Source organism: Balaenoptera acutorostrata, chromosome 9 (assembly GCF_949987535.1).
Source record: "Balaenoptera acutorostrata chromosome 9, mBalAcu1.1, whole genome shotgun sequence".
Taxonomy (NCBI): Eukaryota; Metazoa; Chordata; class Mammalia; order Artiodactyla; family Balaenopteridae; genus Balaenoptera; species Balaenoptera acutorostrata.
The window spans coordinates 14,539,321-14,556,749 of NC_080072.1; the positions used below are offsets into that span (position 1 = coordinate 14,539,321).

The window sequence follows — 17,429 nt, forward strand, 5'->3', positions numbered from 1 at the left end:
TGGGAGTTTCAATGGCCTCTCACATTCTTAACTCATACATGGCCGCTGCCTGGTGCTCTGGCCTCGTGAGCAAGGACTGCTCTCTGGCTGACAGCCCCCATGCCCCCTCCCCTAGCCACACCGGTGCCGGACGCATGGATGTGCTCTCTCATTCTGTCCCACACCCCTCACCATCCCGCTGCGGTGTCCTGGGGAGAAAACACATGCAGACATTCAGCCAGCCCTGTCTGAGCTGTTTCCTGCCTTGGACCCCGACCCTCCCACCTTGAGTCTCATCTGTCTCCAGCTCACCCTAGAAAATGACAGGCTCCCATCCTTTTGTTGACCCAAGCCCTGCCCTGATGTGACCTGGGTCTCCCTCCCTCCCCATTTTCCTCCTTCCCTCTCCAGGAAGCCCCCACTGTGCCTCGGACCAGTTCCTGTGTTGGAATGGGCGCTGCATCGGGCAGAGGAAGCTGTGCAATGGGGTCAATGACTGTGGGGACAGCAGCGACGAAAGCCCACAGCAGAGCTGCCGTGAGTGTCTCCCCGGGCGCGCCCACCCGTGGTTTGTGGCTGAGCCCCGCCCATACGCTTCAAAGAGAAGCCTCCCCAGTGACTCTTGCAGCCTCAGGAGCTGTTCTTCGTGGTCCAGGTGGAATGCCAAGTTGGCTGTCTGGGGGAGGATTCTGGGCTCAACTCCCATCTCTGGCTTGGCTGGCACAGGGCCCCGGACGGGTGAGGAGAACTGCAATGTTAACAACGGTGGCTGCACCCAGAAGTGCCAGACGGTGCGGGGGGCAGTGCAGTGTACCTGCCACACAGGCTACCGGCTCATCGAGGACGGACGCACGTGCCAGGGTGAGCTGGGGCCTGGGTGGGAGCGGGGCCAGGCAGCTGTGTTTCCGATGGGTCAGGCATTTGATGGGCGTAACCTCATATCATGATCACAATAGCCCTGGAGGTAGGGATTGTTATCCCTCCCATTTCAAAGGTGGGGGAACAGAAGCTCAGAGAGGTGAGTTAGCAGAGTTGGGATTCCAGCCCAGCTCGGAGTGAACTCGAAGCCCTTGACCACTTGTTATATAGTCTTCCCACTAGACCTGGAAAGTAGATGGGTATGTGGGCAGGGAAGCAGCTCGTCAGCTGGGCAGTTGGGGTGGGAGGATGGCAGAACAGAGATCTCCTGACCACGTTCCGTCCTCACAGATGTGAATGAATGTGCCGAGGAGGGGTACTGTAGCCAGGGCTGCACCAACAGCGAGGGGGCTTTCCAGTGCTGGTGCGAAGCAGGCTACGAACTCCGGCCTGACCGGCGCAGCTGCAAGGCTCTGGGTAAGGGGTGTTGGCATTTGGCTGGGTGGGCAGAGGACTGAGCCTGGCAGCCAGGTGCTCCGGTGCTTGGAGATTTGCCGAGAGTTAGCTGTTTCCATCGCAGTAAAATGGAGCTATGAATTGCATCCTGAGCCCCAAGCAAAACCCCGCTGGGGTGGGATGTGTACTTTGCAGGCTCCCACCCTTCTAGCGCTGATGCTAACAGCTTGGGATGTGCCCTAGCGGGCTAGGGGCCCCCTGGAGCTGGGGGTGCACGCTGGTGGTTGCCAGGGGCAGCTCTGGAGCCCGGCGGGGGCCCCATTTCTATGCCACGTCCCAGGGCCGGAGCCGGTGCTACTGTTCGCCAACCGCATCGACATCCGGCAGGTGCTGCCGCACCGCTCTGAGTACACACTGCTGCTCAACAACCTGGAGAACGCCATCGCCCTCGACTTCCACCACCGGCGTGAGCTTGTCTTCTGGTCCGATGTCACCCTGGACCGGATCCTCCGTGCCAACCTCAATGGCAGCAATGTGGAAGAGGTTGTGTCTACAGGGCTCGAGAGCCCAGGTAGGGAACGAGGCCCCGTGGGGAGGGGCAGGGCCACACCACATGCAGAGCCATGGAGGAAGGAACAGGCGAGTGGCTACAAACCTTAGGCAGTGGAACATCTTCTCGCAGTGAAATCTTGGATGGAACTCTAATATGGAAAACATTCATTAGTCTACATTCATTTTATAGGTTCAGGTTTATAACATTTGCTGGTTGTAAAGCAAACATGAGCTCAATCAGCGAGAGTAATGAGACCGTTTTGATGAATGTAACCATCTGAAATCAGAGATTTGTGGATGACTGTTAAAATTCTCTATCAGCCTTGCATCCAATTTAATTCTGACTTCTGTTTTGATTGCTTAGTATTAGGAATATTCCGATCAACCCAGATAAATCTATCCAAATGTTTGTAGATTAGAAAAACAGTAGCTCACTTTGCAATCTCAGGCCATTCTACAAGCAAGGGAAGTGGGTTAGAATTTGGTATTGAGCATATTTGACTCAAATGCTTATGGAACTTCTGATGTTCCTCTGCGAACCCCTGAGCCACAATTTGTAAACCCCTGGGCCAGTGCAGTCGGGGACCCTGGGTGTGGGTCAGGGAGCCAGGATTCGTGAAGTGGAATGTGATTGGCTGCGAGGAGGAAATGCATGACTTTGGACAGTTACTTGACTTCTCTGTGCCTCAATATCTTCACCTTCATGGGGATTATAGTACCTAGCTCACACAGTTGTTGTGATGATTAAATGAGTTAGTGTGTGTAACATGGTTAGAAGAGTATCTGGCCCAAGAAACGGCTTCGTGTAAGAGCTGCCCTTGTTTCTATGGCACAGAGGATCCTGGGCTGAACCCCTGACTATTTTCCATGGCCTCTTTCCACCAGGGGGCCTGGCTGTGGATTGGGTCCATGACAAACTCTACTGGACCGACTCGGGGACATCAAGGATTGAGGTGGCTAACCTGGACGGGGCCCACCGGAAGGTGCTGCTGTGGCAGAACCTTGAGAAGCCCAGGGCCATTGCCTTGCACCCCATGGAGGGGTGAGTGAGCTGTGGCTCAAGCTCCCAGGTTCCTCATGCAACCTCCAGGGACAGTTCCCCCGCCACCTGGGCCAGACTTTATTGGTAGGGGGTGGGGTGGGGGGCGGGCATCCTCACAGTGTGATGTTAATAGCCTTGGCTGTGCACTCAGACACACCTGGATTTACAGCTCTTCAGTAATTGGCTGTATGGCCTTGGGCTAATGAATCTCTCTATGTCTCTGTTTTACTCATTTCTAAACTGGTGATCAAAAAATATACGTACCTCACAGCTGTGTGAAGATTAAAGCTTAAATGAGATGATGCATTTTAAATGGCATAACACACATTATATAAGTGGTAGATGTTTAGTATTTTTGTTATTAGTTCATAGGGTTGAGCTAATTAATAAAAATAGGGACTTCCCTGGTGTCGCAGTGGTTAAGAATCCGCCTCTCAATGCAGGGGACACGGGTTCCATCCCTGGTCAGGGAACTAGATCCCACATGCATGCCGCAACTAAGAGTTTGCCTGCCACAACTAAGGAGCCCACCGACTGCAACTAAAAAAAAAGCGCATGTGCTGCAAGTAAAGGAGCTGGCGAGCCGCAACTAAGACCTGGCGCAACCAAAAAAAAATAAAAATAAATAAATCAGAATAAAATAAATTTTAAAAAAAACCTGGCAAAGTTGAATGGCAAGAAGCTGGCATTACTTTAAAAATAAAATAAAATAAAAATTAATAATTTTATTATTAGAAGAAAGGTCTCCTGAAGTGGAAGTTCTTAGCCTCTGGCTTTTGAAAATTAAATGCAGGGACTTCCCTGGTAGTCCAGTGGTAAAGAATCTGCCTTCCAATGCAGGGGACGCACGTTCGATCCCTGGTCAGGGAACTGAGATCCCACGTGCTGCGGGGCAGCCAAGCCTGCGCGCCACAGCTACTGAGCTTGTGTGCCTCAACTAGAGAGCCCACGTGCCACAAACTACAGAGCCCACGCGCTCTGGAGCCCATGTGCCCTGGAGCCTGTGCGCCACCACTAGAGAAGAGAAAACCTGCACACCACAACTAGGGAGAAGCCCTATGCGCCCGAACGAGCACCACAACGAAGGCTCCCGTGTGCTGCAACGAAGACCCCACACAGCCAAATGAATAAATATTTTAAAAAAAAATTTAAGTGCAGTCAGTCAAGGGGGGTGTCCTCTAAGATCCTACAGTTGTAGGTCAGCTGTTTTAGAAACACAGCGTGTGTCTGTGTGCGCACGCGTGCATGTGTGTGAAATTACAAAAGGCGGTGGTAGACATTGTGACAAAGAAGAAAGTGCTTGTCCTAAGTCGTATCACACTAGTATATTGTCAGTTCCACAAGGTCAGGATCTTTATCTGTTTTGTTCACTGCTGCACTCCCAATACCCGAGATAGATATGCCCTGCTTGTAGCAGGTACTCCAAAACTTTTTTTGTTAAATGAATACATGCCCTGTCTAGAGACATTTAAATTCAAATATTGAAAAAATGCTCTGCAGACCAAACAGAATGTATCTCCTACCAGTTGGAATCACCTGGGTTAAATCAACGAAAGCCCCCTGCCTGATTACTATCCTGGGTACTTACCCACCCTCTACTGCCTTCCTCTCCATGTCCTTTTTTCTATTCCCAGTACCATTTACTGGACAGACTGGGGCAACACCCCCCGCATCGAGGCCTCCAGCATGGATGGCTCTGGACGCCGCATCATCGCCGATACCCATCTCTTCTGGCCCAACGGCCTCACCATTGATTATGCCGGGCGTCGTATGTACTGGGTGGATGCTAAGCACCATGTTATCGAGAGGGCCGATCTGGACGGGAGTCACCGCAAGGCTGTCATCAGCCAGGGTGAGGCCCTCCCTTCACTCTCCTTTATCTCTCATCCTACTTCCCCCGTCCCAGCCCCCAGGAGCCTTGGCAGAGGGTGAGATTTGTACAGTTGCTGGGCCTGGGCCCAGACACCAGGCAGGCCATGTCTAGACTGAGGTCCTCCTGGACTTTCCCCCAGGCCTCCCGCATCCCTTTGCCATCACCGTGTTTGAAGATAGCCTGTACTGGACAGACTGGCACACCAAGAGCATCAATAGTGCTAACAAGTTTACCGGCAAGAACCAGGAGATCATTCGCAACAAACTGCACTTCCCCATGGACATCCACACCTTGCACCCCCAGCGCCAGCCTGCAGGTAAAAAACCGCCCACCTGGTGGGCCTCCAGTGCTTCTGAGAACCTTGCACCTGTCACAGTTGCCGTTGTTTCCCGCGGGGAAATTTGAGATTAGCACTGATGTGGGCGAATCCCTCCCTCTGCTGGACATTTAGGGTAGTACAACGTTGAGACTCATGAAAGACTTCCTTTTTTTTTTTTTTTTTAATTTATTTATTTTATTTATTTATTTTTGGCTGCGTTGGGTCTTTGTTGCCACGCGGGCTTTCTCTAGTTGCGGCGAGTGGGGGCCACTCTTCATTGCGGCGCGTGGGCTTCTCATTGCGGCGGCTTCTCGTTGCGGAGCACTGGCTTTAGGAACGTGGGCTTCAGTAGTTGTGGCACGTGGGCTCAGTAGTTGTGGCACATGGGCTCAGTAGTTGTGGCGCATGGGCTTAGCTGCTCCGCGGCATGGGGAATCTTCCCAGACCAGGGCTTAAACCCGTATCCCCTGCATTGGCAGGCGGATTCTTAACCACTGCGCCACCAGGGAAGCCCATGAAAGACTTTCAATTTCACTGTCCCCATCTAATTCATGCAGAACATTTCCTGTGTGTCAGGTATTCACTCTGCTCACAGGTGGAGCAGATATAAAAAATAATAAGGCGTAGCTCCTCCCTTGAGGGAAATCATACCCTTGCTAAACCACTACTCACTAGCCTTGGGACCGTTTCTCCCAACCTTTGGTCTTACCTGACCTTCTTGCTCTGGGCTTTTTGAGCAGGGAAAAACCGCTGTGGGGACAACAACGGAGGCTGCACCCACCTGTGTCTGCCCAGTGGACAGAACTACACCTGTGCCTGCCCCACTGGCTTCCGCAAGATCAGCAGCCACGCCTGTGCCCAGAGTAAGTGGGTCTAGGGCACCTGCCTCAATGGACATGCCTTGTGAGGGTGGGTGGAAGGAACAAGGGATAGGAGTTCAGGGATTGCCAGTTGTGGGGAGGAGCCGGGCTCCTCAGGTAGCCCCTGGAGAGGAAGAATGTAAGAGGCTGAGGGCTCCAATGTCAAAGCTGAGGGCTGAGGGCCCAGCAGTAGTCCCTGAAGGCTCAGCAACACCACCCAGTCAAGTATGAACTTCTGCAGCCAGGCTTGTGTATCATTTCACCCAGGATGCTTTGTCTGTAGGCAGCAAGAGGGTTCCAGGTCCTTCTACAAAGCAGGGGAATGGTTTCCTAGCTCTTTACCTTTAGCCTCACCCTGTTACAGACTTTCTCTCAGCCGCTAAACCATAGAGTAAGATTAGGACTTCTGATGGTGCTCTGTATACATAAGCCCTGGATAAATAAGAGCCTAGTGAGTGAAAGACAATGGGATTCCCAGGGGGCTCCCTGAACTGCTACTCTGGCTTCCTTTGAGGTCCTGAAGGTGTATTGCCTTGAGAGGGTGGCCTTGTCTAGCTCAGTGGTGTGGGTGCTTTTTCCTAAGAATAGTCCGGAGAGGAGTGATCCAGATATATAGTACAACCAGCAAGGGGCTGGGGTAATTCCTCACACATCACAGCTCTTCTCATTTCCTGCTGTATGCCCACTGATCCTCTTATCTCTGGTTAAAATCAAATTTCTCTTGGGATCTAGGTCTTTTCCAGAGAGTGAAATTAGGAAAACTATTCAGAGGAGCAGGGGCAGTGGTCATTCAACACACTTTGATTGAGAACCTCATTTCCTTGCCTTCTTTTGTGCCCAGCTTTTTCCATGGTTGTCTTAATGAGATGCAAGGAACTTCCCCTTAAAGGTTTCCCAGAGCTTAAAAGAAGACAGCTGATAAAGTTAGGCAGGAAGTGCCTTTCCAAGCAGAATAGTATACTGGGAAATATTCAGACAGACCAGAATAGGGGCAGGGGATGGAGAAGAGCCCCTGGGAAGAAGCTCTATAGAAGTGTGGCCAGAGCTCCATCTCTGGAGTCAGACCTGAGTTCAAGTCCCTGCTTCGGTGCTTTGTAGCTGTGGGATCCTGGACCAGTTACTTGGCTCCTGTTAGCCTCAGGATTGCTTATCTAGAGAATGAGAATAAAAATGGCATAAACCACAAAGGGTTGTTATGAGGGTAAAGGAGACAAGGCAAGAAAAGCACCAAGCTCGGTGCCTGGCAAGGAGTAAGTGCTCTGCAAATAGTCATTATTGGCTGAAGTCATGGAGAGCGAGAAGAAGGGATCTAGATGACAGAGTGGAGCAGAAGTCCTGAAGCGGACACGGAGGCAGAGAGGCAGGGTGGGCTTGACAAGTGACCTAGCCAGTACACCAGAGGAGACTGAGCAAAGTAACAGGAGAGGCAGGCTGAGATGAAGCTGACAGACACTTAAACAGGATGCACCTCTGGGCCCTGGGCAAGTCTACTTCCATTGGATCTTAAAGTCTGACTGTGCCAGCACGGGCTGCCCGATGCTCAAAGGGGGCCTGAGGTGTGAAGAGTAGGGGACAAAGGGCACCAGACCCCAGGAAGTGTGACTGAACCAGATGTCACACAGGTGAGCGTCTGTGTCTGTCATTGTTATTGGATTTAGAGCATTAAAAGAAGACCCCTTTCGGCCTTTGATCAGGTCTTGACAAGTTCCTGCTTTTTGCCCGAAGGATGGACATCCGTCGGATCAGCTTCGACACAGAGGACCTGTCCGACGATGTCATCCCACTGGCTGACGTGCGCAGTGCTGTGGCCCTTGACTGGGACTCCCGGGATGACCACGTGTACTGGACAGATGTCAGCACTGACACCATCAGCAGGGCCAAGTGGGATGGAACAGGACAGGAGGTAGGGCCCAGCATGGGCCCAGGCCCTCGGGGAGGGCAGAGATTGAGGGATGGAATTCACCCTCTCCTGGGTAAGGGCTTCCTTCCCCTACCTTTCCCAGCCTGTGAATTGGTGGAGTTTGGGCCCCAGAGCTGGGGTGTAAGTCCAGTTGGTGACACAGCTTTGCTTCCTGCCTAGGTGGTAGTGGATACCAGTTTGGAGAGCCCGGCAGGCCTGGCCATTGATTGGGTCACCAACAAGCTGTACTGGACAGATGCAGGTATGTAGAGGGCAACTATGGCCTGGCTCTCTGGGATCCTCTTATTTAAAACCCTGGCCTCGGGTACAAAGGGCCCAGTGCCCCTCCTAGACCATTTCTGTCTTGACCTGAAGTCCTTGGTAGGTCAGGAGTGGTTGGGCTGCTGCAGAGCTGAAGTTAGCAGCTCACACCTGAGGGTTTGGCATTTGCCATTCAAGTGGCGGCTACTTCGGCTGTGCAGCTGATGCTTGAGAATGCTTTGCATCATTTCAGATAAGGAACCTACGCCCCGTGGTTTTCCTTCCATCGCTGTCTTGGTAAAAGAGGCATTTTCTATTAGGCAGTTAAGTGTGGGAGGTAAGGGGAATGCCTTAAACCAGAGCTATCAAAGTGTGGTTCCTAGCAGTATCAGCGTCAGCATTACCTGGGAACTGGTTAGAAATGCAGGTTCTTGGGCCCCACGTCAGACCTGCTGAATTGGAATCTTTGGGGGTTAGGTTCGGGAATCTGTACTTTGACAAGCTCTTCTGGTTTTTGTGCACACTAAAGTTTGAGAAGCATTGCCTTAAATTATAGGACAGAATGGGTTGCTTGGGTTGAGGAAGCCTTAACTCTTCTACGAAATGGAACTGATCACTTCCTTGAATTTCTTCTTGAAATTCAATTCACTAAATATCCGTTGCGCATTTATCACAAAGTATTTCTTGAGCATCTACAGCATGCCATGCTCTGTGCTGGGCATGGGAGGTAAGAGGATGAATGACCAAGACTAGTTAATGTCTTTGCCTCTTACTTCTTGGTAGGGACAGACCGGATTGAAGTGGCCAACACGGATGGCAGCATGAGAACAGTACTCATCTGGGAAAACCTTGATCGTCCCCGGGACATCGTGGTGGAACCCATGGGCGGGTGAGCACCAGCCCCTTTGGAACAAGTTCTCCCCACCCCCAGATCTGAGTACTAGAGGGGAGTCTGGAGGTTAGAGAGAGTGGCTAAATCTTACGGGCGCACCAAGGAAGCAAGAGCAGCTGTAGAAACCACAGAGCATCGTGACAACTCTTGTCTCCTTCACGGACAAGGAAACCTTTTACATTTAAAAATTTTTTTCTTTTTCTGTTTTTTTGTTTGTTTGTTTGGTTTTTTGGTCTGCTTACCAAAGTAATCCATTGTTTTTTAAAAAAAAAAAAAAGTTTGTAGAAAGTGAAGATTCCCTATAATCTCACTCTCCAAAAATAACCATGGTTAACAGTTTAGGGTATTTTTTCCAGATTTTCTTCTATGTGTATGCATACATGTAGCGGTGGAGGTGATGGTTTTGGTTTGACAACAGTGGCATACTCTTCTGTAACTTGGGTTTTCACTTGGCTATATATCTTAGCTATCTTTCCATTTGGTTATATAGATCTATTTTTTTCTTCTTGATGGTTATATAGAATTCTGTTAAGTTGATATATCGTAATTATTTAACCCATCCAGTCAAGGAAACATTTAAGATCCTCGGGTACTTTTTGATAGGGATGTGAGATACAAGACCAGAACCCAGGAGGGGGCTGGGAACTGAGGCAAGAGGCTGGGGTAGCTGTAGCAAGCAGAAACCCTCAAACCCTAGGAACCCTGAATCCCCACTGGTATTAACTGGAAGGCTTGTAAGACCTCCCTTGCCTGTGCCCAGGTACATGTATTGGACGGACTGGGGTGCAAGCCCCAAGATTGAACGAGCTGGCATGGATGCCTCAGGTCGTCAGGTCATCATCTCTTCTAATCTGACGTGGCCTAATGGATTAGCCATTGACTATGGGTCCCAGCGGCTATACTGGGCTGATGCCGGCATGAAGACGATTGAATTTGCCGGACTGGATGGCAGCAAAAGGAAGGTAAGCGTGGCGCTAAGGCATCTTCCCACAGCCCTGATAGCCTCCAGGGTGGCGCTTCCTGGCTGGCAGCTAACAGGACCCAGGGAAGCCTAGGGGTGATCCAGCATGGTGCATTTGCTATTTCTCTGAAACTGCAGCTGTGCTCCAGAGCCCGGAGTCCCTGCTCCTTGATGATGAAAGGAAACTAGGGATCATGTGGCTTGTGGGCTGGGGGTATAAGTGCTTTCCTAATAACCATCACCACTAATGCTAATTAATCACCAGTTGCATACTGGGCCCATGACCTCTCTCTCTCTCTCTTTGTTTTTGTTGTTTATTTTGATATAATTTCAAACCTACAGACAAGTTGTAAGAATAGTCAAAAGAACCAATAACTAATATTTTGCCACATTGTTTTTTCTTGATAGCAACTTTGAAGATAATTTTTTATTAATTTTTATTGGAGTATAGTTGCTTTACAATGTTGTGTTAGTTTCAGCTGTACAGCAAAGTGAACCTACTGTATAGCACAGGGAACTCTACTCAGTGCTTTGCTACATTGTTATATCATTCTCATTCTCTGTACACACACACACACACACACACACACACACACACACACAATTCTTCTGAACCATCTTAGATTAAATTGGAGCCATCCTGCCGTTGAACCCAAAATAGTCCAGTGCGTATTTCCTAAGAACAAGAACATTGTCTTGCATAATCACAGTATAATGATCAATATCAGGGAATTTATCATTGATACAATATTACTATCTAATCCACAGTCTATATTCAATTTCACCACCAATTGCCCCGATAACGTCCTTATAGCTTTTTTTTTTTCATTTTTCTTTTTAAGTCCAGGATCCAATCCCAGATCACAGTTGTTTTTAGTAATCATGTCTCTTTAATCTGGAACATTTCCTCAGCCTGTCTTTGTCTTTCCTGATCTTTGTATCTTTAAAGAGTAAATGCCAGTTATTTTGTAGAATGTCCCTCAGTTTGTCTGATGTTTCCTTGTGATTAAGTTCAGATTATGCATTTGGGGCAGAAATACTACAATGAGTAAAGTCGTGTCCTGAGTTTTCAATGTGTCTTATCAGTAGCCACAGATGTCAGCTTGTCCCATCATTGTGATACCAACTTTGGTTGTGCGGTTAAGGTGGTGTCCACTGTAAAGTTGCTATTTCTCCTTTTGTAATTAATAAGTAATTTGTGCAGAGACACTTTGAGATTATGTAAATAATACATGATCTTTTACAATCATCACGCAACCCTTGGAGCCAGGCACTGTCATGATCATATCACAGATTGGCTGACCAAAGCTCAGATTTTATAACCAGCTCTAGCTCAAGGTCACACAGTAGGTGGTACTGGCGGAGCTGCATCCTGCCTCCTCACCTGAGCCCTTGACCACTGCTCTGTACTGTCAGGACTTGCTGGGGCATGACACAAGTGCTGGGTCCCTGGCAGGTACTGATTGGAAGCCAGCTGCCCCACCCATTTGGGCTGACCCTCTATGGAGAGCGCATCTATTGGACTGACTGGCAGACCAAGAGTATTCAGAGTGCCGACCGGCTGACGGGACTGGACCGGGAGACCCTGCAGGAGAACTTGGAAAACCTCATGGACATCCACGTCTTCCACCGCCGGCGACCCCCAGGTAAGCAGCCCTTGGCCCACACTTGCTTCTCCTCTGCTTCCCTCTGCAATGGTCCTTCCCATTGACCCACTCCTCTCCACCCAGTGTCCACACCATGCGCTACAGAGAATGGCGGCTGCAGCCACCTGTGTCTTCGGTCCCCAAATCCAAGTGCCTTCAGCTGTACCTGCCCCACAGGCATCAACCTGATGCCTGATGGCAAGACCTGTTCACCAGGTAGGTCTAAGCATCACAGACCTAAATAGAGCTTCTCTGGGAGGAGCAGTGGCTCTCTTTCTTCCCTGCAAGTGGACTCTGGTGTGGTCTGAGAAACCTAAGCTTCTAGAGGCTTAGGGGCGAGACAAAGCTTTTAAAAAAAAGAAGAGGTCCAGAGGAGCAGGTAGACAGGATTAGAAGCAGGATCCAGCTAGGTCTCATGGTGTCTTCATGCATATTAGAAAAAGATGCTCCTTTCTCAGACACTTTACTTTGATCTGTTGGGAAGTTGTCATAATATACTGATTCGGTTAGAACAAGTCAGTTTTGTTCCTTCTGCCCAAAATTGGTATAGTAAATACTAGAACATATGATATCTACAATTTGATGGTACCTCCTTTGGAAATGGCACTTTTGTGAGTACACACAACCAGCACAACCTTCGTATAACCTTAATTGAAAGGTCTCAGAAGCAGGACCTGGCTGCCCAGATGTTGGAAGTTGAGGTTTCTCCCTAGGGGCTGCTGCATGGTAGGCTGCATTTGAACCCTAACTTCCTGGGGAATTAGAGCAAGAAAGGAGCTCTGAATTGTGCTTCTTGGGTTGTGGGTAAAACCCTCCTTCACCTAACATGAAGTTTCTTAAACTTCATGGTAAAAGGTCTTTCAAAGAGATTTATTTTCATGATATTAATAAAGAGTTATGACTATGTATCAGACCCAATGCTAAGGGTTTTCTGTACGTGATCTCTTTTATTCCTACAGCCACCCTGTTATTGTCCCCATTTTACAGATGATGAAAGTGAGGCTTAGACAATTTAAACAATGTGCCCAGGATCACAAAACTAGAAACGAATGGAGACAGCGCATGAACTTCAGTTTGCCTTACTCCAAATCTTCTTAATGGCTGTGCTAGGGTGACTGTCCTCTTTTCTTCTCTCCCCACCTGGGCAGGCATGAACAGTTTCCTCATCTTCGCCAGGAGGATAGACATACGCATGGTCTCCTTGGACATCCCTTATTTTGCCGATGTGGTGGTACCAATCAACATTACCATGAAGAACACCATTGCCATTGGAGTGGATCCCCAGGAAGGTCTGTGTGGCCCTCCCTTCTCTCCTGGCCCACTGTCCCTGCCTTATAGCAACTGCTGCCCTTGCTTTCCCACCACCTTTGCCTCCTGCTAAGAGCCTGGGGGCTCCCCGTTCCCTCTGGCACGACCCCTGCCCCATCTCTATAGCACTTTCTCTCTGGTTATGAGGGCATGGGGTTTGGAGGCCTTCCTCTTCATCTCTGCCAAGAGCTATCCTGCTATGATATTTCTATATTTCCCTTGATATCCTCTGCTCAGGGGTATAGGGCTCTCTGACATGCCCTGGTGTCTCGGGGCATGTGACCTGTGTGTGTTCCTTTGGGGGGCAGGGTGAAAGTCCAGGCTGAGCCAAGGCTTCCCTTTCCAGGAAAAGTGTACTGGTCAGACAGCACGCTGCACAGGATCAGCCGTGCCAATCTGGATGGCTCACAGCATGAGGACATCATCACCACAGGTGGGCCTTGCTCCCAGCCCGGGGACCACCTGTCTGGCTATAGAGCTGGGGAGATAGCCCATCTGTTTTAAGGCAGGAGCCAGTGTGCTGTCTTGACTTCCTGCAGGGCTGCAGACCACAGATGGGCTCGCAGTGGATGCCATTGGCCGGAAAGTGTACTGGACAGACACGGGGACCAACCGGATTGAAGTGGGCAACCTGGACGGGTCCATGCGGAAGGTGTTGGTGTGGCAGAACCTTGACAGCCCCCGTGCCATTGTACTGTACCACGAGATGGGGTGAGAGCAGCTCTGTGGCTCTGGGCTGCGGGATGGGCTGGCTCAGCTGGGGCGAAGGATGGGGTGAAGGGGGGCAGTGGAGAGCAAGCATGCTTCAAAGGAGCACTGAGACTGACCTCTCTGGGGCACTTCCACTTCCTTGTGACTTCTTTCAGGGTGGCAGTATAGTGTAGAGGTTAAAAGCATGAACCTCGGAATCAGAAATCCAGGATTCAAATTTCTTCACCATTTATTAGCTGCGTCTGTCACTTTGGGTCCAATATTTAACCTCCCTGGTCCTCAGCTTCCTTGCCTTTAAAATGGAGCCGATAATGAAAGTGCATGCCTGTGGACCTTGTGAGGATTAAGTGGGATAATGCATGGAAAGTACTTTTTTTAAATTGTAAAAAACATAACATTAAATTTACCATCTTAACCATTTTTAAGTGTACAGTTCAGTAGTGTTAAGTATATTCACATTACTGTGAAACAGATCTCCAGAACTTTTTCATCTTGCAAATCTGAAATTCTGTATTCATTAAGCAACAACTCCCTTTTGTGCATGTAAATACTTTTCACAGTGTTTGGCATATTGTTAAGTACTCACAGTATACAGGAACTGTGGAAATAACCAGCTAGTATTGTTTCTTGCCCAGGTTCATGTACTGGACAGACTGGGGGGAGAATGCCAAGTTAGAGCGGTCTGGAATGGATGGCTCAGACCGTACCGTGCTCATCAGCAACAACCTAGGGTGGCCCAATGGACTGACTGTGGACAAGGCCAGCTCCCAGCTGCTCTGGGCTGATGCCCACACGGAGGTGAGGGTTCTACTCCTGCTGCTTTGCAGAAGCCTGGGGATATGGGAGGGGCCTATTTGGGATCTCCGCTGAGGGCTCCCAGTCTTCTGATAGCCACCCCTCACCCTCTCCTTCCTCTACAGCGAATTGAGGCTGCCGATCTGAATGGTGCCAGTCGGCACACACTGGTGTCACCTGTGCAGCACCCGTATGGCCTCACCCTGCTCGACTCCTATATCTACTGGACTGACTGGCAGACCCGTAGCATACACCGTGCCGACAAGGGTACTGGCAGCAATGTCATCCTGGTGAGGTCCAACCTGCCAGGCCTCATGGACATCCAGGCTGTGGACAGGGCACAGCCACTGGGTGAGAAGACCCCTAGGGCTGTAAGCCAGAGCCTCTGACTTTCTGGGGGTATCTCAACATCAGAGATATATCCAGAGCACAGAGATGCCTTTACAACCAGAGAGACAGGGACCTGCCTAAGCCCCCTTGCAGGATCAGGCTGTGTTCCCTCTGGGTATGGCTGGTACTCCAACAGCAGGGTGCTGTCATCTTCAAAGGACTCCTGGAGACACCCCTGGTCCTTCTGCCTCTTCCCTGCCAGGCACCGAATCCTGTTATGTAGAATAGCAGACAATCAGGCACAAAAAACTAGGGCCTTTATAAGGTTCAGACCGTATTCCAGGCTGGGTGTCAAAACTCGTGCTTCTCTTTCTCAGGTTTTAACAAGTGCAGCTCGAGAAATGGTGGCTGCTCTCACCTCTGCCTGCCTCGGCCCTCTGGCTTTTCCTGTGCCTGCCCCACTGGCATCCAGCTGAAGGGAGATGGGAAGACCTGTGACCCCTCTCCTGAGACCTACCTGCTCTTCTCCAGCCGCGGCTCCATCCGGCGTATCTCACTGGACACCAGCGACCACACAGATGTGCACGTGCCCATTCCCGAGCTCAACAATGTCATCTCCCTGGATTATGACAGTGTGGATGGAAAGGTCTATTACACAGATGTGTTCCTGGATGTTATCAGGTATGAGTGTCCCCGAAACCTCCAGAGGACACAGACCTGCTTCTGACCTCTGATGGGTGAGGTTGTGGTCTGTGTTGACCTCTAAATGGACTAAGTGATTCTACAACTTGGATAGTGAGTTCTGACCCTGAATTGTATGCTTTATAGTGTTATCACTTACAGCAGAGTTTCAAACTTTTGTTTTTTTTTGTTTATTTAAAGATTATGAAGTGTTTCAAGATGTTTTTTTTTTCTGGTCATGCCATGCGGCTTGTGGGATTTCCCAACCAGGGATTGTGTCCCCTGTGGTGGAAGTGCGGAGTTCTACCCACTGGACCGCCAGGGAATTTCCCTATTTAAAGATTAATAGGGACTTCCCCGGTGGTCCAATGGTTAAGACTCCACGCTCCCAGTGCAGGGGATGCAGGTTCGATCTCTGGTCGGAGAACTAGATCCCACACACATGCCGCAACTAAGAGTTCGCATGCCACAACTAAGACCCGGCACAGCCAAATAAATAAATAAATATTAAAAAAAAAAAAAGATTGATAGAAGCCCAGTATGTAAAACAAACAGATAAAGTCAGGCTGGGGACTGGGAGCCTTCTACCCCTACCATTGGGCCCCGCAGGAGCTCCAGTGATCCTCTAAGACTCATTGATCAGTTGGCCATGTAGCCAAACCAAGTATCTGTATTATAATGCAGGAACGCTGGCCAAATGCCAAGGCTTATGGTCATTTACAAGGTTGTGTTGGGTTTTGTTTTTTAATAACTTTTGTTTTATTTAAATTTTTATTATTCCAATTTTTTACCCCGACACAGCTGAGGAATGTGGTACCCTGTCACCAGTTAGAGGGTTTTACCATGGCAGAGATTCTCACGTGGAAGAACAGGAGCATTCCCTTTTGTTCTCCCTGAGGGGTGTATTAGGATCTGGGAGCTGGTGGGCATATGTAGTTTAGAAAAGTCCCCCCGTGTATTTGTGCCATGCCCCCCATCCTGAGGTTGAATTCCCCGGTGTAGGACTGCTATAAAAATGCACGGTAGATTTTGGAAAAATCTGCCCTTTCTCGTAATCACTATCTAGCAATCCTTGTCTCCTCCTTAAGGTGTATGGGGTTTATTAACCTGTCTTTTGGCAAGACATGGGCCCAGATGCCCTCTACTTACAGCAGGAAACACTCTGTCCTCTCAATAATTTATTCAATTCGGCAGCTATTTTGAGTACCTAGTGTGCTAGATGCTGAGGAATGTACTTATCAATACTTGGTCCCTGCCCCTATGGAGCTTACAGTGTAGTGGGAATCCAATTATGGGAACATGGATGAAAGGGGTATCAGCCTATTGCTGATCTGGTCAGTCATCCAACCCTGCCTGGGCTGTTCCCCAAGGCGAGCAGATCTGAATGGCAGCAACATGGAGACGGTGATCGGGCGTGGGCTGAAGACCACCGATGGGCTGGCAGTGGACTGGGTGGCCAGGAATCTGTATTGGACAGACACAGGCCGAAATACCATCGAAGCTTCGAGGCTAGACGGTTCCTGCCGCACGGTGCTGATTAACAACAGCCTGGATGAGCCTCGGGCCATTGCCGTTTTCCCCAGGAAGGGGTAAGTTTTTGGCCAGCAGAAAAGAGACCCAGGGAAGAAGGGCCTGGTGAAGAGGCTCTTGAAAGATGCCTGTATATTAATGGTATCTGGGTGTCCCTGTATTCTCTCGACCTCTGGGCGCCATTTTCCCATGCCTTGCTGATGGCACTGTTGTGTCCCAGGTACCTCTTCTGGACAGACTGGGGCCACATTGCCAAGATTGAACGGGCGAACTTGGATGGCTCTGAGCGGAAGGTCCTCATCAACACAGACCTGGGTTGGCCCAATGGCCTTACCCTGGACTATGATACCCGCAGGTGGGAATCCTGTCCCAGACAGCCTCCTGGAAATCAGGTGGGCAGAGGAGAGGATGGTTGAGATTGAAGCAGTGAAAACAAACAAGTAGAAAGCTCCTTGGTAGGTAGGGAAAAGCAAGC

At 49.8% G+C, this 17,429-nt stretch overlaps 1 protein-coding gene across 1 annotated transcript in view; it reads left to right on the forward strand.

Moving 5' to 3' along the window:
- Positions 1 to 17,429, forward strand: part of LRP4 (LDL receptor related protein 4) — a 51,835-nt gene that overhangs the window by 16,911 nt on the left and 17,495 nt on the right. The window contains exons 9-30 of the mRNA XM_057553407.1: positions 391 to 516; positions 706 to 840; positions 1,189 to 1,314; positions 1,634 to 1,864; positions 2,731 to 2,887; positions 4,522 to 4,739; positions 4,900 to 5,076; positions 5,820 to 5,942; positions 7,634 to 7,842; positions 8,020 to 8,101; positions 8,884 to 8,989; positions 9,753 to 9,954; positions 11,410 to 11,599; positions 11,684 to 11,815; positions 12,748 to 12,888; positions 13,254 to 13,340; positions 13,447 to 13,618; positions 14,254 to 14,416; positions 14,539 to 14,764; positions 15,121 to 15,424; positions 16,795 to 17,013; positions 17,175 to 17,309. Coding sequence (XP_057409390.1) covers positions 391 to 516; positions 706 to 840; positions 1,189 to 1,314; positions 1,634 to 1,864; positions 2,731 to 2,887; positions 4,522 to 4,739; positions 4,900 to 5,076; positions 5,820 to 5,942; positions 7,634 to 7,842; positions 8,020 to 8,101; positions 8,884 to 8,989; positions 9,753 to 9,954; positions 11,410 to 11,599; positions 11,684 to 11,815; positions 12,748 to 12,888; positions 13,254 to 13,340; positions 13,447 to 13,618; positions 14,254 to 14,416; positions 14,539 to 14,764; positions 15,121 to 15,424; positions 16,795 to 17,013; positions 17,175 to 17,309 — 3,661 coding nt within the window. The remainder of the gene's footprint in view (positions 1 to 390; positions 517 to 705; positions 841 to 1,188; positions 1,315 to 1,633; positions 1,865 to 2,730; positions 2,888 to 4,521; positions 4,740 to 4,899; positions 5,077 to 5,819; positions 5,943 to 7,633; positions 7,843 to 8,019; positions 8,102 to 8,883; positions 8,990 to 9,752; positions 9,955 to 11,409; positions 11,600 to 11,683; positions 11,816 to 12,747; positions 12,889 to 13,253; positions 13,341 to 13,446; positions 13,619 to 14,253; positions 14,417 to 14,538; positions 14,765 to 15,120; positions 15,425 to 16,794; positions 17,014 to 17,174; positions 17,310 to 17,429) is intronic.